The sequence below is a fragment of the Patagioenas fasciata genome, chromosome 21, assembly GCF_037038585.1.
Source record: "Patagioenas fasciata isolate bPatFas1 chromosome 21, bPatFas1.hap1, whole genome shotgun sequence".
In the NCBI taxonomy this organism is placed as follows: Eukaryota; Metazoa; Chordata; class Aves; order Columbiformes; family Columbidae; genus Patagioenas; species Patagioenas fasciata.
Genome location: NC_092540.1, coordinates 7,389,612 through 7,411,774, shown reverse-complemented (window position 1 = coordinate 7,411,774; position 22,163 = coordinate 7,389,612). Strand labels below are relative to the sequence as shown.

Sequence of the window (22,163 nt, the reverse complement as noted above, 5' to 3'; positions counted from 1 at the left end):
ACCTATCAGGAGCATTTCCCAAGGGGAGTCAGCACGGGATGCTGCCAACAGTGTCCTCCATGTGGTGCTTTCTTACCCCTGGTTTATCACACCTACGGTCTCATCCCATGGCCTCGTCTCACTGTACCAGCCCTGTCACAAGTGTTGACAACTCCATCCCTGCATCTCAACCCTTCCTGACCGTCCTCACCCAGGGAAAGGACGCTCAGTTTTCCAGAAACAAGGAGATGTGCACCATGGACAACAGACCACCAGTGACGGTGGTGACATCTGCAGCAGAAATGCCCTTATGAGTCTCCAAAATGGATTTAGAATCCAAGTGGTCCATCTGAGTTAGAACAATGAAGTTTTAACTGTCTACTCAGCTTCTTGACATCCTACAAACTATTACAGAATGTGTACGATGGGGCCTGTCCTGATGTTCCTCTTATGGCTTGAGGAGCTCTCACTGCCAGTGGGAAGTCCTGCTCATATTTTTATTTGTCTGTTTTTTCTTGTGCGGGGGTTGTTATTTCAAAAAAGGGAGGAAAAAAAGAAGTGTCTGTTTTTCCATACAGTGATAACGCAAATACCATAGCTGCTATTTTTTTTCCGGGGGGATAGGTGGACTGGTTCAGATATTAAAATAGGAGTAAGCGCAAATTTTGTTTGATCTTAAATGTTAATTGTTCAGAGACTAATAGTGATAATTACTTTTCAGAATAGCTTGAGTCATTTGTTGGTTTTTTTTTTAAATTGTGTTGTTTTTGAGGCTCCAAGCTGGAAAAACAAAGGTTTGCCAGTTTGCTGGTCATAGGGCATGTTTCATCCAGGGTGTGGCAAATTTTACTGCCTTTGAGAACTCTTGGGCTTAGAAATGCTGCTGGGTGGATGGTCCCGGAGACTTGAGTGAGGTATTTGCGCCAGTTTTGTCTCATCAATGTCCTTGTTAAAGGTCTACTGGGCTGTGAATTTACCTTTTAAATAACACCACCATTACAGCTTGGGCAGTAAAATGCCGTTTTTCTTCTGGCAGTTTCCTTGTGGGTAGATGTAGAGATTCCTGTGTCTCACGTCTGTCTGGGGGTTGTCAGGTGTTGGGGTCTTCTGGGGTGGATTGTGTGAAGAGCATGCTGCCCTACCAGGAGCAGGATGGAGAACCCCGGGTGTATGGGATCTGGTTGTCCCCACTGATCTTACACAAGGATAGAAGGTCTGGGATGGGGCCTGATGAGAGAAACGGGCATGTACACCAGACTCTAGGATTTGTAGGCTTACTTTAAGGGTTTGCAAGATCTTTAAGACTAGCCTGGGCCTGGCAAAGAGGTGGTAAAACACCAGCCAGAGAGGTGGTGGATGAACCATCCCTGGAGACATCCCAGGCCAGGCTGGACGGGGCTCTGAGCAACCTGAGCTGGTGAAGATGTCCCTGTCATGGCAGGGGTGGCACTGGGGGAGCTTTGAAGGTCCCTTCAACCCAAACTGTGATTCTGTGGTGTAAGATGGACTCTGACGTTCTTCAGGAAGGCCACCATCATCTTTGCTTGGTTTGCATGACACGCACTTGCAGTGTGGTCCTGCTGTGTGGCAGGAGCTTCCTGGTGCCACTGCAGCTCCAGCAATGACGATGAACAACAAAACCGTTTTCACGGTTCTTTGGTATTTTAGGAATTTTTGGAGCTGTTGACTGTGCAGCTGGCGTGTGGGAGGAAAGCTGAACGAGAGCAGTGAAATGCGCAAGGGCAGCAGGAAGCCCAAGCAAGTGTATTAGAACAGGGACTGGGGTGGAATCTGCGATCTGTGAAATACATGGAGCAAGTTAGACACCAGTCTGTTCTACCAAGTCAACACTGACTGGTTTAGTTCAGTTAAACATCCTCGCGAAGCTGGATTTGCAGTGCAGTCCAACCCAGGGTCTTGGTCAAAAGCAAACCCTGAAGTTATGACGAAACCCAGCCTTGCTCTGGCGTAGGAGAGCAGCTAATAGCAAAGAAACCAACCCTCATTCACTTGCTGAACTTTCCTTATTTATTGCTTTGCTAGACAGGAATAAATACTCAACAAATAAGCTTCCTGTCCTTAAATTATTGCATTCTTCTGCGTTCTTGATTCCTTTTATTTTTAAATTAAACCAGGCTAAACCCCACGGGATTGATGTCCTCTCATTGCATGAGCTGGAAAGGGTTCATGGTCTGATTCTCGTCTGGAGGATCACACGATGACTTGGGGTGGAGGTATTTTCCTGAAATAGTTTGGAGTAGCTCTAGGGTTTGGGATGTGCTCCCTTTCTCCCTTCAGTGTCTCCCCCCCCTCCTTTCTTCCCTCCCAGCTACAGGGATCTCTGACTTCAAGTAGGATGGAGGATGCTGTGGGAGATGCCTTTGGGTCTCTGGAGCTGGAGGACAAGAGAGGCGATTAAGAGCAGCTGACAGGGGCTTAGCACAGCCTTCCAGCCCCCTCCCCTTGGGGATGTGTTCCATACCCTCTTTGCTGTCTCTCCACGAGACCTTTTGGGAGTATTTCTACTTCCAGAGGAATTTAAAGGTGTAAATTCTCAGTGGAGCTGTGGCTGCGCAGGTTGTGTCCTGCCATGGGGCTGTGCTGCCGTTTGCCTAGGGAAAAATGAGCAGCCCTTTGGCTGGAGGGAATTTTCGGTGGGATCCACCATGGCCAGGTGTCGGATCCGCAAAGTCGTGGTCCCGGGGAAGCGCAGGCTGGGAATGAGGAGCCGGGCTGTGCCGATGAGCTCCTGGCTTCTTTGGGAGCGTTTCCATGTGATTCCCATCAGGAACATGGATCTGTGCATCCTGTTCCAGTTTGTGCAGCTGCACAGCTCAACCCCAAGGAGGAAAAAAAACCAACATTCTTCAGATGCTGCTTTTGGGGAGGGTGGGGGAAGGAGCAGGCGGGTTCCTTCCACCCCGTTGTTTGAGACTGAGCGCTATTGCAGCGTTTTAAGAGAGCCCAGCATCTGCACAAAGCTCCTCTGTGTGTTTTTACAAACTTAGAACCTCCATGTGAGGAAACAGCAGCCGTCTCTGAGCCCCAGCCCTTTCAGCTTAAACACAGAGTCTGGGGACAATACAGCAAGCAGAACAAAATCCCCGTGCCTCTAGAGGTAGGATCTTCACAGCTATAATAACTTACCTGCGGCCATTCATGTGGTGGTGGCCTGTCGTGTCTTTCCCAGTGGGTGAACTGGACATTTAAACGGACGTGGCTAGAATCATAGAACCGTTTTGGTTGGAGAAGATGTTTAAGATCATCAAGTCCAACCGCTGACCTCACACTGCCAAGTCCACCTCTAATCCACGTCCCTGAGAGCCTCATCTATGCATCTTTTAAACCTTCCCAGGGATGGTGACAGTTGGCAAGGAGAATTCACCGTGTGGTCATTAAGAACAGAATTCAGTCCTGTACCTGCTCGATGCTAAAGCTGCTGTGGTCTCGATGAGGCAGGAGGAGATGAGCAGAGGGGAGAGATGTGCAAGGATGCCCGCGTTCTGGCTTTGTGGGGAATCTGGGCTTTGCTCTGTGCTTAAACAAGGACTTGCACCTCTGTGGAGCTGCCCCGAGTTCTTCCAGGAACCGGATGTGCCTGTAATAAATAGCTCGTGCCTCTGTTTGACTCAATTGCTGGCTGGAAAAAGCGAAGGACCTAAACCGTGTGTTAATGGGGCTCTTTGTGCTCTCGTTTTTCCAGGGTGGCCACTGCCCACAGTGTTGACACCACCACAGCAATGCTTAGAGAGTGGCTGAAGAACGTGCAGAACCTCTACCACGGTGTGGAGTGGAGGCCGATGGAAGAGCCCCAGTGAGCACTGCAGTGAGGGGCTGACTGGTTGGTCTGTATCTCCGGTTTTCTAGATTTTCTGTTCTCAAATAAGGAGGTGTACTTAAAATGTAGATTTTGTGGGGGGAGGCGGGTCTGTCCCATTTAAACTGTGTCCTTATGGAGCCCATAAAAAGGTCTCTGACTTCGGTGAAGCAACTCATGCAGAAATTCAGCAAATATTTTCCGTTCAGTTATTTAACGTCTGCAGCTGCTCTCTGTGCCTGGAAAACAAATCACATCAAAAACTACAGGGAATAAAAACTGTCATTCTTTATTTTCAAGGAAGCAGAGAAATCGTAGCCCATTCCCATTAGTGTCTATGAAAGTTCTGTTCGAGACATTGAATTCTCAGTAAGTTCTGAGCCAGAGAACTAGATTTAATTCAGCATATTATGCCTTTGCATGACTTGCAGGATCATTGCTTTGAAATACGATAGTAGGTTTAAAGAGCATCCTCCTATAAGGAATGAAAAGCAACACCTATTTATATGCAGAATTTCAAAGAGGAAGAACTCTGTGTGTTTGGTTTGTATCCTGACTTGTTATTCCACATAGGGCTCTGTCCCGGTGTTTCCTTCCATCTTTGTAACAAAGCGTTTGCTTTTGGACCTGATCCTGAGAACAGAGACACGTGGGTAACTTCACTCACGTGCTCGGGCCCCTGGCGCTGGGCGCTGGGTGTCTGTAGATTTCAGAGCTGTTAGCAGGATGTGTTAACAGTTGCTAGTGATGCCCAGACCCCAAGGGAATCCAGATTGCCTTCATCTTCTCATCCTCCGTTCTGTTGATTCTACTGGGCTCAAGGAAGCTGTGTTTATAGTTTAAACTTGAATTGTAGCAGAGGAGAGATGACTTTCTACCAGAGGGTCAGGTGAGGTAAATCAGCTTCAGCCCATTTTGGTGGTGTAACCTCTGCTTCCATCAGGGCCTGTTGCTGCTGAAGAAACTCCTGGGTGTGTTTGATGGTGCTGTTTTGCTTTCAGTCACTTGCTCAGCCCAAAACGCTGCAGCGCTGCTTGTTTTCCAGTGCCCTGTGTACACACGCCAGCACGAAACTTGGAATCTTTCTCTCTCAAAACCGCTCCTGGGTTGCCTGAGGTGACTCTAACACTGTTTTTATTTTGGAAAGAAGATAGTAAGGGAACTTTTTATTTTTCTAACTAGCGCAATAGGTTTCTAGACATGGGTTGCAGTCACTTTCTTTTGGTTTTTTTTGCTACGTCTTACCCAGAAGAATTTGGGCCAAAACATTGGCCAAGCTCCCGATTCACTCACGGGACGAAACTCCGACCGGCAGCCCTGCGTGCTGCACGAGAGAAGGGGTCAGACCACATCCTGGTAAGTACAGGGTTTGATTTATTAACTGTCCTCAGGCAAAAGCTTTTCAGATGGTCACTCTGATAATTCCGGGGCTGCCAAAAAGTTTCCTGTCCATCTAAAGACAAAGCTCTCTGCAGTGAGATGCCGTGTATCGTTTCTTGGTCTGATGAGCAAGAGAGTTTGCAGCTGGAGAGAGAAGTCCATGGGTAAACCCAAGGTTTGTTGCCCAGCGGTCAGGACTGAATGTAGTCCTGGTGGTGGGTAGGTACCTGCAAGGGGCCCTCAGATGGAAACCCCACCTGTTAGTGATGGAATGTAAGGGGAATAGTTCTACGGAACAGTTGTGAACAGATGTGTGGCTTTGGTGACTGCAGCAGCCACTTTTTAAGAGTGATCCTCTTCGCAGAATAAACGCACCCTGAATTTTCAGCAGTGATGTTTTCCCCCGCAGCTCCGTTGCCCCAGTGTTGGAGGAACATTCCGTGGAGTGCGAGGGAAACTCCGCATCTCTTCCCATCTCATAATGTACCTTTAACAGAGATGTGTCCTACGGTATCAAAACCAGCAGCTCAGTGCTTTTTGGGTTTTTTTTGACAACCTCATGCCTCTGGCTGCCTTGTTCCCAAGAAAGCATCAGGGCAAGCATATCATTTAATCTAATAACAAATTTATTTTTCTCTTCCCCTCTTCTCTAATTTATTGATACAGATAACTCACTGACCAACGCAGAAACCCTGACCCTGTTGATAGCAGAAAACAAGACCTTGGTGGCACCAATGCTCGAGTCTCGCTCTCTCTACTCAAATTTCTGGTGTGGCATCACCCCCCAGGCAAGTGACCTCCTGAACGCTACCGGGCGACTGTGCAAGCTGTGTTTGCAAAGGCCTCTTGTGTCTGTGAAGTGGTGGGTTGTGGTTTCTGTCCTGTGGGCTTTCCTGTCTGATTTTGTAGCGTCCTTTTCTGAAAAGAAGCTGCTGTAGCTCGGTGACGTGCACTCAGCTCAGCTTGCGCCTCTCTGAGTGGCAGCATCCCAAATCTTGGTGGGTACCTTTGGGAAAGGTCCATACGTTTATAGGAAATCTGGGAATGAGGGCAGAGAGGACACTGCGGTCTATCAATGTTTTTCAGGCTTTGTTTTCTAACCGAGCTGTAGGTACGAGCAGAGCAACGCGTGTTCTGCATTGGGTGTGCAGGCACGTAGCTGGAACTTGCTGCCTGGTCTGAGATTTCTCGCTTGAAAAAGCTGAATCTGGAGGAAGCTGAGCTTGTTTAGCCAAAAGTCCTGGGAAATGATACAATCCCACTAACTACATAAAAAATACTGATACACACACCAGAATTTATTTGAGGTCACTCCATATGTTTGTTTAATGGCCTTAAATCTCTTGGTACATAATTTTAGACAAGCTTTCCTGTATAGTGATGCTAATCAGAGAGGAATTTGCTTTTGTTTCTACAGCTTTCTGTTGTATATAGGTTGTTTTTCTCACACATGAACAAGATTTATGTGTTGGGGCAACATCGTTTGCCTTGTAGAAATTAGTTTAGTGCTTCTTTCTCAAATCATAGATGCTGCAGTAAATATTGGTACAAAGATGCTGCCTAGTAGGAGTAACATCATTTTTAGAGCCAGAATGAGATTGAGCTATCACTTGACAAGTAGATCCACATCGCTGTGGTCAGTGTGGGTCAGCGGTGATTTTTTGCCTTTTTTCACTCTTTTTCTTTGGAATGTTCTTGACTGAGCTCTAGATGGGCTTCCTCAGACAGTCAGCCTCGTGGGATCGTTTCTGGAAACAAATGGACATCGGTGCAGTGAGCAAGACTGCATCGAGCTGATCTAGGCCACAAGGGAAGGGTCATTGAAAGGTCCTTGACCACACAGAATGGGGTAGAAAGTTGATGAGGCAAGAGGAGAATGAGGAGTTGAAGTAGTTTGTGGTGAGACACGAGAGGTGATGATTGTCTAAGGTAGCAATCAATCATGTATTAGCTAGAGAAATGTAAGCAGCGCGTAATCTAACTATAATTATCCAAGTATAAATAATGTAACTACAAAATCAGCAGTTTAAGACTATATAACCTGATCAAACTTCACATTAAACAGCTTCAGTTTATAACTCTCATAGAGTTGTCGGAGTCCATTCTTCTCCCGCACAGTCTGAGGTGAGGACTGTAATTAATACTCGTTTCTCCAAGCCCACAGGTAAATCTCCATAATGAGATCGGGTTTTTGACCTGTTTGCTGCTCTGCTGCTGGCAGGTGTTCCGTCATCCCTTGGGGATGTTAGAGAGGCTCCATGCTCCAGCCATTTCCTGCCCTCTTGCTTTGCTCCAGAGAGCTACCCGGTTACTAATTATTGTCATTATTGCTGGAGTGAAATGAAGAACAAACTCCATTTCCCACTTCTGGTGTAAAACATCCTCTGGCAGTCTCCTTCTGTAGGATTTCTTGAGGAAGGTCTTTGTTTTTAAAGCTCTCGGTGATTATATTTTTTCTTTTACAGAAACCACCGAATCTTTTCTCTTTTGGCCCCCACACCATCTTATGACAAGGAGTTCCACAAGTAAGACCAACTAATTGAGTAAAAATAGCAGGAAAAGGTCCTGAACTCGCCAAATTCTTGGGAAGTAAATACACAGATAAGAAAAGGGGTGTGTGGGGGGGTGTGTTTACTTGTTTCAGTTTTTGTTTTAAAATGGAGAAATAAACTTTATAGGAAAGGCATTGTCCTTTAAGTGTTTAAGGTGAAGTCCTGATGTAAACCAGCAGTTCTCCACAGCCTGGCATGGGGCTCTGCCAGTGTGCGCCAGCCTCAGCCCCGGCCCCTGCTGTTACCTCTCCAGCAGAAAATCTCCATCATTACCAGGATTACTGAGAAAAGGAGGGGAAAAAAAACCTCGCAGCAAATGCATCTTGCAGGATTTGCTGAAAAAAGCTGCTCAGATGAAGAGGAAAGTTCCCACTTTTTTTTCCTTTTCTCTTAGTTACTGCTGCTTGTTTCTGTGCTCGCGGTCCTGCAGCTTCGTGCTCTCAGCCCTGCTCTCCCTGGAGACTTGGGGAGGGAGCAGGAACTGGAGAACGCCCTAAAACACAAAGCCAAACCCAGCTGCAGACAGCCAGACATTCAGCTGTCGTGAAGCTGTCCTTAGGAGAGCACAGCAGTGCTGACAAGTTGGAGTCTTTCTTGGCTACAGGTGATTTATGAGCCATGAAAAGCCCCACAAGCCCGTAGTGAGCAAGTGGAGGAGGACAAAAATTAAGTTTCCAGCATCTTTCACCTGTGGGCATTCTCGGCCGTCTGTTAACGGTTGGATGTTTTAACCCTTCCCGCAGCGGGAATGCCGGTGAGGGCTCTGCCCGCTCTCTGCCCTTCGTGGACATCTGAGACATCCAGGCCTCACAGCGTGGTCAGAAGGTTTCCGAAGGGCAAACCAACAGATGCATAAACAGACAAACGCACCACACGGTGCTTCTGCGCAAGGGCAGGGTAAAGTGGTTCTGCAGTGATTTGCTCGGCTGTTGCTAGGATGCTCTTGGAAAATATAAATCAAAAGTAACTTCAACTGATTTTAGTGACTCATCATTTCTGTAAAGACCAGAATCCACTACGGACCCAACCATCAGCCATATTCAGATGTCTAATTGGTGCATTAGGACTTTCTTTCAGGGGGAATTCAGTGTATTGATTTCCAAATCTGATAGCTTTAGACATATGGCACCTGCAGACCCAGCTGTGAGCTGCACAAGGCGGGTGTCGCACCCTCAGTGCCGAAAGGTTGGCAAAGCTCTTTAGGTCATGGCCAGAAATACTTTGCAGGTCCTATTCGGTGAGACACTGAATGTCCTTTGTGCTTGTTGAACACAGAGGATGCCACAGATGCTCAGCAGCTTCCAGGGTCAGAGCTGAGAGTCTATGTGCAAAAAAAAGGTTTCCAGAGAGCCAGGGGAAAAAAATCCGAGATTTGAAGCTCTGTTGCAAGGGAATTTTGTAGCAGAAAGGCTTGAATTTCCATTAGCTGCTGAAAAGCAGAGAGAAGGTCATATTTTAACCTTTTTGGTTGAAGATTGTTTCTGAATACTTGACTGAGCCCTTTTCAAAATGGGGACACTTCAAAATCTGAGAACTGAGCACTGATCTGTCTCTGCTGAGCAGGACTAAGGGCAGGAGCTTTTGCTGGGGAGCAGCTGTGAAACTGAAGTCTTCTGTCACATCCAGCCCTCTGCTTCTGTTTGCAGGGCTATTACAAAAGGACCCTGGATTACCCCCCGATCCGGGAATGGAAGAGGACAGGCTGTTCTGCTGTCCCGATGATTCATTCCACCTTCCTCATCGACTTGAGGAAAGAAGCCTCCACCAAGCTGATGTTCTACCCCCCGCATCAGGACTACACCTGGAGCTTTGACGATACCATGGCCTTTGCCTTCTCCAGTCGCCAGGCAGGTGTGTCTGGAGACTTTGCTGGGCAGGATTCACTCGTAGACATGCAGATCTTTACTTTGGAGTTCACAGGCCAAAAGCCAATTTTTTGGCTTCAGTGGTGAGTTAAGACCCTGTTCCCTTTTCTCTTCTGGATCTGGTCAGGGACAACCAGCAGCAAGTGAGTGGCAGTGCAGTTTTGAATCACAGATAGCTTCAAAAGACATGGGAACTATTCTAGGGACGAAGGCAATGTTTCAGAGACCAAATTAGTGGCATCTACCTTTGTTTTTTGTCACAGTGAGATGATAGCGAGCACAAGTGAATGCTGTGAGAGTGGAAGGCACTCTGTAGTTGTCTAAATTCACCACTTCCAGGAGACTCCATGAGGAAGGGCTGAGGACAAGAGACACTTTTTAGACGTTGCAGTGTTTGTGCAAAATAAAACCCAAGTTGCTTGCCTGCAGTGCTTGATGAAGCTTTGCTTTGTGGCAGCTCAGCAGGAATTGTCTGAGAGTTAAGAGGTTTTTCTTTTGTTGGTTCTGTTTGCTTTAAGCAAAATCAGTGCAACTTTCAGGGAGTGATGTGGGGGCTGTGGGCCGTGCTCAGAGGAAATTTCGTGCTGGCGTGAGAGCAGTAAAATCTCCACAGAACTGACGCCTCACTGGGACTTTGGGAGAATGAGTCAAGAACCAGTCCTTGAGATGCTTGGGGCTCCAGCTGGTACTGGGACCAGTTTCTACCAGACATTGGGAGGATTTCAGTTAGATCTGAAACTCAGGAGTCCTTTCGGGCCAAGGCACCACCTCAGTGTCTTCTTCTACCTGGAACGGCTGTTGGTGTGTGCAGAGCTCCATGTGTCTTGGGGGATTCGCTGTCTCTTAGTGCACGATACCACTGCTACAGCTGCTTGTTCTTCTGCTGAGGATGGTCAGTCCTGTTCATTTTTGGATCTGGTGGGTATTCTGTCTCTAGCGAAGTCCTGGCTGGCAGAACTGTGTCACATCTATGAAAGGGGCCTGGGAAGGGTACGTTTTTAATGACCATCTGTATTGTTCTTTGTTGCAAAGGGCAAAGTTTGGGGCCTTACAAAGGAAGAAATGACTGATGAAACCTCAGCGGCACTGATGAAACGCGCTTCTGTTCAGAGCTTCACAACTGGTTTGCTGGCTTACTGGGGTGAATTACTTGGGGAAAGTCGGGTTTTGGGTCTGCTGAGTGATGTGCAGCTGGTGTTACCTGTCCTCTCCTTGTAAAAAGTTAAGGTGAGAAGGAGGGGCTGTTCTTGGGGTGCAGACAAGTAGAGGGAAAGTGAAGAAGTGTGGCTTGTCAACAGTGGCTTCTAGAGAAGAGCCAGGCTGAGAAATCTGCCTTTCCCACCACTTACAGAGCAGTGCAGCGACTGTTGGCAGCTTTCTTTTGAGTGATCCTCTTGTTGCAAACAGCACTGCGAAAGACAGTGTTCTTGGCATGATAAGCAGGGCTTTTTAAAACTCAGCTTCCAGGGGATGTGGAGCATGGATGAGTGGGAGAGGAGACGCAACAAGAGCTGAAATTGAGCCCTTGGGAGGCAGAGGAAGATGGGAGTTTGCAGGGCACTTTTGGGGCCCTGACCTTTTGAGTCAGGACATGGGTTTGTTGGCTCCAAAAGAGAACAGAGGTTTAGGTCCAGTGAGCAAAGCAGGTTCCCTCAAATCTACCTGCCCCTTGTTCCCTCTGACAGCATCCAATTAGTCTGGGAACTGCATTGCATCAGCTCCAGCTGCTTCAGAAATATTTCAGGGATTCAAACCCATCATTTTTTCCTTCCATCCTAGAACACTTCAGCTTTTTCCAGAGCTGACCTCGGCCGTCTGGCCCACTGATCTTCTCAGATTGTTGGCTTGTGTCCTGGGCTGAGCCCTTTGCACTGCAAGATGATGTTGAGCTGGCCAGACCTTCTGAGCTTCCTTCAGCCTGAGGCTCTGAGACCTCAGGCCAACCAGGAATGTCCAGTCGCAGGGGTGTGGGGGAAATTTAGGTTGCCTAAATATGACCGTGGATTTATTTAAGGCATATGACTGTGAACCCTGCTCACTGCCTTACAAAGGCTAATAGTAACACCAGTATCTCTAGCCTTCTGTCCTTTGTAGCAAACTTTTATTTTATTATAAAAACAGAGCCGGAGAGTGAGTCCCCCTCCCCGTTTTAAGGCAGATTTACCATTTTGAAGTAACTTTTATCCCAGAAGAAACAGAAATACTGCTGTGAATCTATGCAGATGAACTGTGTTTAAGCCAGCGGAAGATAAAAACGGAGATCAGATAAGATTAGTTGATTAGATCAGTGCCAAATCCATTAATATCAACAGGTAGTATTTTTTATTTTGCCATTTACCTGAATTGCAGCTGACAGCTGAATGTGTTTTGGCAGTAGTGTAGCCAGCAGCTTCCTCGCAGAACTTCAAACAGTAGAAACACCGGGGTCATTAGTGCAGATAATTCTGCCTTGCTAAAAATACCAGGGATTTAGGAGGATTAATACATGAAAGCACCAACTCTCACCAGGTGGTGTCTGCTTTTCATTTATTTCCTGGAGGGACAAGGGTGATTCTGCTTGTTTAATTAAAAAACAAAAGAAAAGTTATAGCCGATAATGAGCAAACTCTTGGTGAGTCTGGGGGGAACAGCATCTTACTGATCACACATTGCGACATTCCCAGCAGCGTGTGGGTCTCTCCCTTGCAAATGGATCTGCTCAGAAGGGAAGCTTTGCATCTTCTTCTTGTTCCGTGCCTTCAGATTCAGCTCCTTGAACAAGCAGTTACAAAAGCTTTTGAGCAGAAGGAAGCTACAGTATCACCTATTTTTGGAAGCATCTCTTTCTCCCTGCTGCTCTCTCTCTCTAGGATTTGGTTGATTTGGATGGTGCAAACCTGCTCCTGCTTTTGGCTCTGTGAGGGGATTGCACCAGGTCTGAGCGGTGCAGGTGGGGTTTGGGGAATACAGGGGTTTCTGGGATGCTCCCCAGTTCTCCCAGCAGATCCGCTGTGTGCATCAAACATCGCTTTGCCAAAGGCCGGTTCTGCCCTCTGCTGAGAGATTGTTTTCATAGCATGAAGGCAAAGGCCAAAAGAGACCCTTTCTCTGGGCTAAGAGGGAGTTTCCAGTCTCTCCTAAGAGAAAACTGATGGCAATTAAAAATACCTTCGGTTATGGAGCAACTGGAAATTGTTTTCAGAGGAGAGACCACGTGCTGCCAGCCAAATGATACAGAAAATGTCACTATGAATTTCATAGACTCATTTTGCTTGGAAAAGACCAAGATCATCGAGTCCAACCGTTAACCCACCCCTGGCACTAACTCATGTCCCTGAGAACCTCATCTCCACATTTGTTCAAGCCTTCCAGGGATTTAAGTTAAACCCCTTCATTTGCTTTTGAAGCAGAACTTTTTGGGACTGGGCTCCTGGCAACGAATTTGATTGTGGGTACATAGCAACAGAGCAGCGAACTCCTCTTTTAAGAGACTAGACTCTATTTTCTGGTTTTTTCTGTGATCCCCAGGTATACAGATGTTCATCTGCAACCGTGAACACTATGGTTTCCTTCCCATGCCCCTGAAATCGCACCAGACGCTGCAAGAAGAAACCGAGAACTTTGTGCACACCCTCATTGAGGCAATGAGTAAGTTACTGTGCCTTGCTGTGATGGACACCCCCAAGTTAAGGTTTGGAGAGCTCTCTTACCCCTGGGAATCTGCCTCCTGATCCGACTGTTCTCATCCTGGTTTGACATGCAGTTTCCCATTTTTCCACTGTTTTTCTACCTAGAGATGCAATCGCTTCACGGTCAGGTCAGCTCCGTTGACAAAACTCCTTAACTTCCCCATATCGAATGCAAAAATGCATCTTTAACGTGGCAAGGATGCTCCAGAACCTCGTGTCTCTCCTGAGCTGTGTCTGGCAGATGGCTGCTGGCTTCTGTTCTGTGACATGGACGCTCTGTGCTACACCCACTCCTGCCTGACTTCATCAGCCAGGTCCCTGGGGCTTTAGGTCCAGAGACGCAAACACACACACACACACGTTATTGTTAGTGCATGAAGGTGATGCTTGGCATCTCTCCTCTCTTCCAGTTGATCGTCCTCCCGTTGAACCCTCACAGTTTGTCTCTGTTCCGCCGAAGAACCCTGACAAGATGGGATTTGATGAAGTAAGGAACTTATTTTGCTGCCATTGTCTTGTCTTCCTGTTTCTCACCTAATGGAGCTGGGATCTCCCTGTAACTGACCTTCCAGCCGTTTCCCATTCCCATCTCTTCATACGTTTGAGCTCTTTCCCAGTCACTCGTCTGTTGGATTTCAGCTTTTTGCCAGGAGCAAACAGCCATCCTTACGTGGGGAGAACTTCTGAGGTCAGGGAAGCAGAAGGGAAAGGGCTCAGGGAGCATTCTTGCCCTCTGGCATTTGCTGGGGAGAAATGAGGCCACTCAGGTCTGTGGGCATTTCATACCTGCTACAAAACCCCCGATTAAGGTTGGTGTGCCAGGGCAGTGCTCAGCAAATCTGTGGGCTTCCTGCATTGATGGTACGGATGTTTTAATCCAGCCAGGAAGAGATGGCAGAAGTGAGAGTGAAAAACACATCATTAAACTCCCCCGATTCTTGTGCCATTTCCTCTCCATCTGACTCTGTGGGGCAGCTTAGCCATCCTTCCATTCTGCAGCAAGAACTGGTCGTTCGGGAAACCTCTCCTGTGTTCCAGTGAGAGACAGGAATGATTTTCTCCCCTGAGAGAGGCACTGGGGAGCCTGGAGAAGATGGGGGAGGCTCTCAGCCGAGTTCTGTCCAAGATGGGGACGTCTAGGAGGGCTGGAAACCATGTGTGCTCCCCCCTTACTGGGGCAGCTCTCCTCCTGCCCTGCTCGGTCACCGCATTTTTCTGCTATGGCCTTTAAAAGTGCATTAGAAAGGTGGTTCCTGACAGCGGTCCTGCCCCAAAACCCCGCAGAAATCCCTCTCCTCCCTGTTCTTCATGTTATGGAGGGTGCAGGCATTGAGGGGAAAGGCTGGAGAGGGATCTGCTGTGCTTTAATTAACCAGGAGTTGTGTTTTTATGCAGCTGCCAGGGTGGCAGTTGTGCAGACCAGAGAAGCCTTTGTTTTCTTGGCTTATTCTGTTACATCTGTTTATACGACACGTGAATTCCAAACACGATTTGTTGGAGCGTCTGTGTTAGGGCGCAGCTGTTGTAGGTTTTTTGCCGTGTTGTCCTTTGTGGCTGCGCTCTATTTATCCAATTTATTATTTTTGCATTTGTGCTGACCTAGAACTGGATCCGCTTCTTACTGGCTCGAGGTTTTTGCTCCACAGGCTACAAAGCTGCACTTGTCTGCCTGGGACTGAAAAACATCCCAGCCCCTCTGCAGTTTACCTGCAAATGAGGGGTTTGGGCCTCTGCCCCCCACCAAAAAGTCTGTCTGCTTAGGCTTGGGCAGAGCCTGGCGCAGACATCTCTGGGTGTGATCTGGGCTCTGTGCTGGGCTTTCTGCTCTGGCAGGGGAAGCAGCAGATTTGTTTTTGGTGAAAATTCTGTGATTTTTTGGTGAAAATTCTGTGATTTTTTTTTGTGAAAATTCTGTGAATTTTCAGTGCCTGAAGTGATTTACAAAAATTCTCTTTGCTGTGTTCTTGTGCTTGGGTGGTGACCCCGCAGATAATCCTAAATACAGGTAGTGGTGGCGTTGTGGAGAAACATGTGGGCCGATGTTCCTCTGGGACTGGAGCTGGACATTTGACTCTGTGTTTAATATAAATCAAAACATCTTATATCTTTGGAAATTATAGACTTGGCTGTAACTGGTCTGCTCTCACCTTTATTCATCCTTGATGAGCAGCTTTTCCTTGTGACATAAAACGTCTTTAAAAAGTAGTTGTTAGACAAAGAATGAACCTCTAACCTTCCAACTCAAAACCAACCCCAACTTTCTGACAAATTCTACGCAACCTGGGATAAAATCACAGCTGGTATTTTAAGATCTGCTGCTGAAGAAGGGTAGATGAGAAGTCACTTCTCCTCCTCGCTCCCAGGCTGTGAGCTTGATGTCTCTCTCTTCAACCCAGATTTTCATGATCAACCTGAAGCGCCGGAAGGACAGGCGGGATCGGATGCTGCGGACTCTCTACGAGCAGGAGATTGCAGTCAAGATAGTAGAGGCCGTGGATGGGAAGTGAGTTTCGGCTGGGGTTGCTGATGTTGGCAAAGAGGGGGTTGTGCTGGACACCATCTCCTTGGGTGCCCTGACCTCCCTCCTGCTGGGGATGGATGGGCTGAGGGAGAGGTGGACATTTTATTAACCTAACTGCCCCTGCTTTGGGGCAGTTTGACTCTGTTTGTGTCTTCTTTTGTAATTGGTCTTCATGAGAGAACCAGGGCGGTGTGGGTCAGGCTGATAGAATCACAGAATCATTTGGGTTGGAAAAGCCCCTCAAGATCATCGAGTCCAACTGTTCCCCCACCCCTGGCACTGCCCCATGTCCCTGAGAACCGCATGTCCGTCTGTCCAGCCCTCCAGGGATGGTGACTCCAGCACTGCCCTGGGCAGCCTGTTCAATGCCCCACAGCCCTTTGGGGAAGAAATTGTTCCCCAGATCCAACCTAAGATGAAAATCAGGTTAAAATCATACTCCTTTCTGTGAACTGTAACACTTGCACACAATTAGAAAGCAGCAAAAGTGTGTGAGAGCAATCATCTCCTGAGAGATTTGTCTGTCCTCGTGCTACAAAGCTGTTGGGCTACAGTATTAACCCTGACACAGCCCTTACTTTAAGGCATGGTAAGATGTTTTTATCTTGAGAAATCAAGGCAGAAATTTTTGGTCTGGGACTCGCAAAAAGGGAAGTGGGAACCCCCATGCCATCTGGTGGTCTCGGAGACTTGCGCACCCATCAGGACATCAGGAAAATATTTGAAGCCAAGCTCCTGCCATATTGATGGTCCCACAAGAAGTCGTTGGCAGAGTTAAGGATATCATTTCTAAGCTTGATTTAGAATGTAAATCAGTTAGTTAATTTTTCTCCCGGTTTTTGAGCAAAACAAGTGCAGGAATTTCGTGAGTTACAGCTTATCTCTGAACATCAGCAGCGCTTCCCCCGTTGCGTCTGTGTCCGACTTGAATTTACTTTCTATTTAAATGCTGATAGGTGTTCTATCTTTCTCAGAGCGCTGAACACGAGTCAGATCAAAGCTCTCAGCATCGACACCGGGACCCGTGCTCCTCGCGGCCCCTCGCCCGGGGAGAGATCGGCTGCTTCCTCAGCCACTGCTACATCTGGGAGGAGGTGAGGGGGGTGCGGGTGCCCTGGGGAGGGTGCTGAGGGCAGGAGCAGTGGGAAGGCACACGGACGGTCCCAGGACAAATCTAATACCGGTTTCTGGAAGTGTAGGATGGTTTTACTTGGTTTGTAGGGGATCGCGTACAGGGGTTCTCTTGAACACATTGCTCAGCTTTCTCAGCTCTACTCTCCGTTTGCCAAGTGATTTTTATCAGAGTGTTTTCACGGTTGGTTTTGCAGACCATCTGATAGCCTGTTTGGAGTGAGTTTGTTTAGGAGAAAGGCAGGAAGGTTTTGAAGAACAAACGGTATTAAAGAAACTCCTGTTTTATTTCCCTGGTTCTTCATGTGTGTTGGAGCAAGTTCCAGTGGCTCTGCTAACTGCTTTTTTTTGAGCTGGTATATCATAAATAAATTTAGCAGCAGGGATCTCTGTTACTTGAGCTAACAGGTGTTGTTTGGGTTGTAGTAGCTGTAGCTTCCATCTGTCCTGGTCACCTGGGGAGTCACACTTGAGAGGATCTGGGCTGTGCTGGTTGGAGGTGCTGGAGTTACACAGCCTGACATCAACGGGAGGGATCATTTCGAGCGAGGTGGGATGTGGAGGCAGGGAGAACAACTTGGTGCTTAGAGAAGACCGGTCTAAGGCAGCAGCTGCCCAAATGTGACTGTGATGGTTGGATGATCCAAATACCTTTCAGCCAGCAGCAGGGACTTCAGCACTGAGAAATCAGGCAATGATTTGGGGCTTGAGACTTCTGCATCACCAATGGTCAGATGGTAAGATGGGAACCCACTTGCAGGATGCCTTTGCATGTGTGTTCTTGAAGTTGCCAGGGCCAGACTTTGGCTGTGCTGGATCATTCTCCAGATTCCAGAAACACTTTTTTTCCGAACAGAAACAGGTTTTTCTGAACAGTGGTTTTGTTGTCAAAGGAGGAGGTGGTCGTGCAAGATGGTAGCTCACGGGGTTGAGGTGCTGCAGCATCACATGGAGGGTTTTTCTAGGTTGCAGATGCTCAGCCACAGGATATTTTTGGACAGCTCGTCCCAGCTGAGCTGTGAATCTGGGGCTGGTTCTCCAGCCTCCCTACCTGTATGGTCCAGAGGGCCAGGACCAGGTCAGGATGACCCCCAGAGATTTCGGGGCCACTGTGATCACTTCTGAACCATCTTCTTTCAGGTGGTGAACAGAGAACTGGAGAAGACGCTTGTTATTGAGGACGAGTTCAAGAGGAAGCTCATGAAGCTGATGGATGACATTGAACAAGCCCAGCTAGACTGGGAGCTGATGTGAGTCACTGGCCCTCGTGAAGCTCTGGGCACACAGGGGACATGAGCAGCAGAGATGGAGGGTGATGCTGGAGTGCAGGGAAAGGTGGCAGAGGCTTCTTGATGGCTCTTCCCATCAGGATAACTCTGCTTCTGGGCCAGGCTGGTGCTGGGGTGCCCCAGCTGTGTTGGGTACCACTGGTGCGCTTTGTGGGCAGTGTTGGTCGTCTGGAGACACCGCTGTGACAGAGGAACTGCCACAGCTCAGCGCTGAGGCTTGGACCGTGTCAGCTCAGCTGCCTTATCAAGTCTTTCACATCTGTACCACCCGCTGGGGTAAGATTTGAATGTCTGAGAGTGGTACAGGATAGAAATGTGTCAGGGATTGCTTCTTAGATCCACCCTTTGTCCTTCCCCGCTTGACATGGACGGTTGTGTGGTCCTAACTGCTGCAGATTCACATTTAGGTTCCGATTTCTGTGGTCTTTTCCCCCTTTAAGCTACATTGGCCGGAAAAGGATGCGGGTGCAGGAGCCTGAGAAAGCAGTTCCCAACGCCATGAACCTGGTGGGAGCCGATTACTCGTACTGGACCCTGGGCTACGCGATCTCCTTCCAGGGGGTTCAGAAGCTCATCGGAGCGGAGCCTTTCGGCAGGATGTTGCCGGTGGATGAATTTCTGCCAGTCATGTACAACAAGCACCCGGTGTGAGTAGGTCGGATGTCTTCGTTACTTGGGTTCACGTGAGCTTGGTCTTGCTGAATGATTAAGATCTGGTTCGTAGATTTGTGTAGTGTATATCATATGTGTTAATATCTATATATGCTTATGTATACCCTTGTTTATGTGTGCACACTTAGTGTGGTACATATAAATGATTAATTTTGGAGCTTGGAGTCCAAATTATTCACGTTACAGTTTTCAGCAGGTTGATGACTTGAGTGCTCTGTGGGGCACTTCAGAAAATGGAGCTCACTTCGTGCTCTTCAACTTCATCTGCAAAAATGTTGATTTATCAACCAGTACTGAGACCTAAACCAACAAAAGATCAGGTTAATAATCATTCGGTTCTTTAGTGTTTTAATGCTGTTTGACTCAAGCTACGCAAAACCTCACGGCGCTTAGTATGCAGCGTGTGATGTTGTGATGCTCACGTTTCATTTTTCTAAAGCTGAATGCAGTGGGTAGAAGGTCAGACCCCACCACAGCAACGACCTGTGCTGCTTGGGACACATTCACTCAGTGGATGGGCTTGGATCTCACAGTTATAAGCATTTCACTCTGTCCCTGATGATTTTTCTCTCCTCTTTAGAGCAAAGTACATGGAGCACTACAAGTCCAGAGACTTGAAAGCCTTTTCAGCAGAACCCCTGCTCGTCTACCCCACGCACTACACAGGGCAGCCCGGCTACCTTAGCGACACAGAGACCTCCACCACCTGGGACAACGAGACCGTGTCGACGGACTGGGGCAGAACGCACTCCTGGAAATCCCGGCAGCAGGGCACGATCCACAGCGACGCCCAGAACAAGGACGCTCTGCCCTCGCAGTCGTCTCCGGACGCGCCGTCCTCCAGGGACGAGCTGTGCCCGCCCGCGGCCCCGCGGCTCTGTCGGCGCTGAACCTGCCTCGCGCTTCGGCTTTTCACCCTTGGCAGTGGCGGAGCCGCTCTTCGTGTGGTCTCCATCCCGCTGCTTCGAGTGGCAGAGCACAGAGCCTGGAGCTGATGTGACAACTGACCGAGACGCGCAGGGCGAGGCGGGAGATGGAGGAGGAAAAAGAACGAGTGATGCAGACTGGCAGGGAAAAAAGCAGAGATCTGAACAAAAGCCCTCACAAGCTTTTGTGAAAGAAAAACCAAACCTTGAATGACGTCTTTCTACAGTTCCTTGTGTAGAATACTGTATTTATAAAGATTAATATATAGAGGTGTACAAGTGTTCATACCTTTCTGGATCGCTGTCACTAGGCTACTGTGTAACTGTTACTCCTCGTAGGTTCACAGGCTTTTTATAACCCTGTTCGCTGAGAGAAACTGCGGGCGAGTGTTTGGGTATTTGGGTTTGTTTTTTCAAAGGGAATCAAAATGGTTTCCAAAACCATCCAGCTCCCTGGAGCAGCGCTCCATGTAGGGTCATCTCCTTCATCGCACGCTGATAGAAAAGGATCGCTGGCTTCCCCTCTGCAAATCACAAAACTTGCCGGATCTGAACGGGCCTCCCAGTGCGGAGCTGCCATCTTGGCGTGGCTAAAATCCTGGGAGCTGGCAGCAGGAGTGGAGGTTGCAAAAGGGAAGAGTTGGTCCATGCCATGTCCCGCTTCACCCCCTGTGCCTCCACTTATTCCTTCAGGAAAACAAAGCTCCACAGCCTGTTTGCAGGCCTGTTTAATTAGGCCGTAAAACCAAGTGTTAGGACTTTCAGGAACTTTAAAATGTTTGGTTACGAACTGCTTGACATTATCCTTATCAAACCAAAGCAACTTACCGAGATGTTGGTGGTGTCATCCGTACTGTTCTCGACAGCCCCGACAGAATTATTGTGCGTTACAGGACGGAAAGGCAGCTTGTCTGGATATTTTTTCACGTGAGGAGCAAACTGGTCTCTTTTTTTGGATGGGTTCTGATGTACTTGCTGCAGAGTATGGTGATTATTTTTAAAAACAAACGATTCTCAGAGGGCAGGTGATACCGGCCTGCACTGCTTGGGTTGGCTGGGATGTTCTCTGCGCTTCCCACCGAGAAACTCACCTGCTGGAGATCTGTACGGTTGGATATGTGTGCCTGGGCTTTCATTTGTGTTTGTTCTTTAATAACTCCTGGCGGATGTTGTGCTTTCTGCCCAAGAAGATGTGTTCTTACCTGTCAGCCGGTTTGATAATACATAAAACCTGGTGCAAAATGGCAGCTGTGTGTGCTGTTTCATGGGGTGGGAGCAGGCCTGGCAGGGAAGGCCAGCGCAGGCCGTTCAGCTCTGTCGCTCTACCACAGAGTCCCTGCCCGTGGAAATGCGCCTGTTGTGCCGGGAAGCCGAGTTCCTTCTGCTCCGCAGGCCGGAGCAGCGTCCATGTTGCGTGGTGAGCGTGCGGAGCGGCTGCGCCGCGGGGGCGTCGCTCTCTGACAGCTCCTCTCCTTTCCTCCTCAGCTCTGGCTTCACGAGCGGCAGCCCGGCTCTGTGTGAAGCGCGGTGCAGCACGGCGATGCTCCAGACGGCGGCAGACGCTTGGCGCGGCCCTCAGCAGCAGGACGCCTGCGAAGCGGAGCATCCAGCGCGGTGCCGCTGTCGGTGCGGGTAGGAGCAGCACGTGTGTCAGCACAGCTCTGGGTTCCCAGCCGTTCCTCTCCTGACCCGTTGTGATCCCACGGGAGCAGTTTCTCCATGAAACGGCCCTGGTGTTCCTCACAGTTCTCCCCGCCGGGGGCTGGAGACGGAAGGGACAGACACACTGCAGAGTTCTGTTTAACTTTGATTTCCCTAAGCAGAGCAGTAGCAATTTATTAAAAACTACTTGACACTGCAGCTGGGGTTTTTGCTTTTTTTATTTGTTTGTTTGGTTTGAGGTGCGTGGGTTTTTTTTTTTTAGTTGATTTAGGAAGCGAGTTATTAATAGTACAAGAGGTTTGAAGGTTTCACGGACGGGAGAGAAATAATTAAGGATCTAAATGTAATGAATTAGATGAATGTGTCCCTTTCATGGCCTCAGTGGAGCCGACTGTTCTTTCACCCGTACGTGTGCGTGTAGGTGCACTTTTCTATTTATTTCCATCTGCAAGACCCGGTGGCTGCCCAGCGGTTCCACAGCTCCGACAGGCGCTGGTTCTCTGCCTGTGCTTTCAGCTCCTGGGCTGGTGCTGTCCGGGCTTTCCCTGCTCAGCACTGACTGTGTTTTGGGAAGGCAGGAGCCAGTGCAAACCCTTCTCCGCTGTTCTGCTCTTTTTCTGCTCTTTTTCCCCTTTGCTGTGAAGCTCAGCTGCTCCATGAGTTATTGTGTTCTCCTGTGAGCGTGGGGTTTGTCCTCTGCT

The 22,163-nt window shown here is 48.5% G+C and overlaps 1 protein-coding gene across 1 annotated transcript; it reads left to right on the top strand.

Moving 5' to 3' along the window:
- The first annotated feature begins 3,841 nt into the window (after positions 1-3,841).
- Positions 3,842-21,660, top strand: LOC136110848 (procollagen galactosyltransferase 2-like). Its single transcript, XM_065854538.2, is given in 11 exon segments — positions 3,842-5,151; positions 5,829-5,964; positions 9,375-9,579; positions 13,101-13,220; positions 13,672-13,748; positions 15,658-15,764; positions 16,757-16,791; positions 16,794-16,876; positions 18,054-18,163; positions 18,643-18,849; positions 19,455-21,660. Coding segments are annotated over 11 exon segments (1,545 nt in total). The 5' UTR covers positions 3,842-4,996; the 3' UTR covers positions 19,765-21,660.
- The last annotated feature ends 503 nt before the right edge of the window (positions 21,661-22,163 follow it).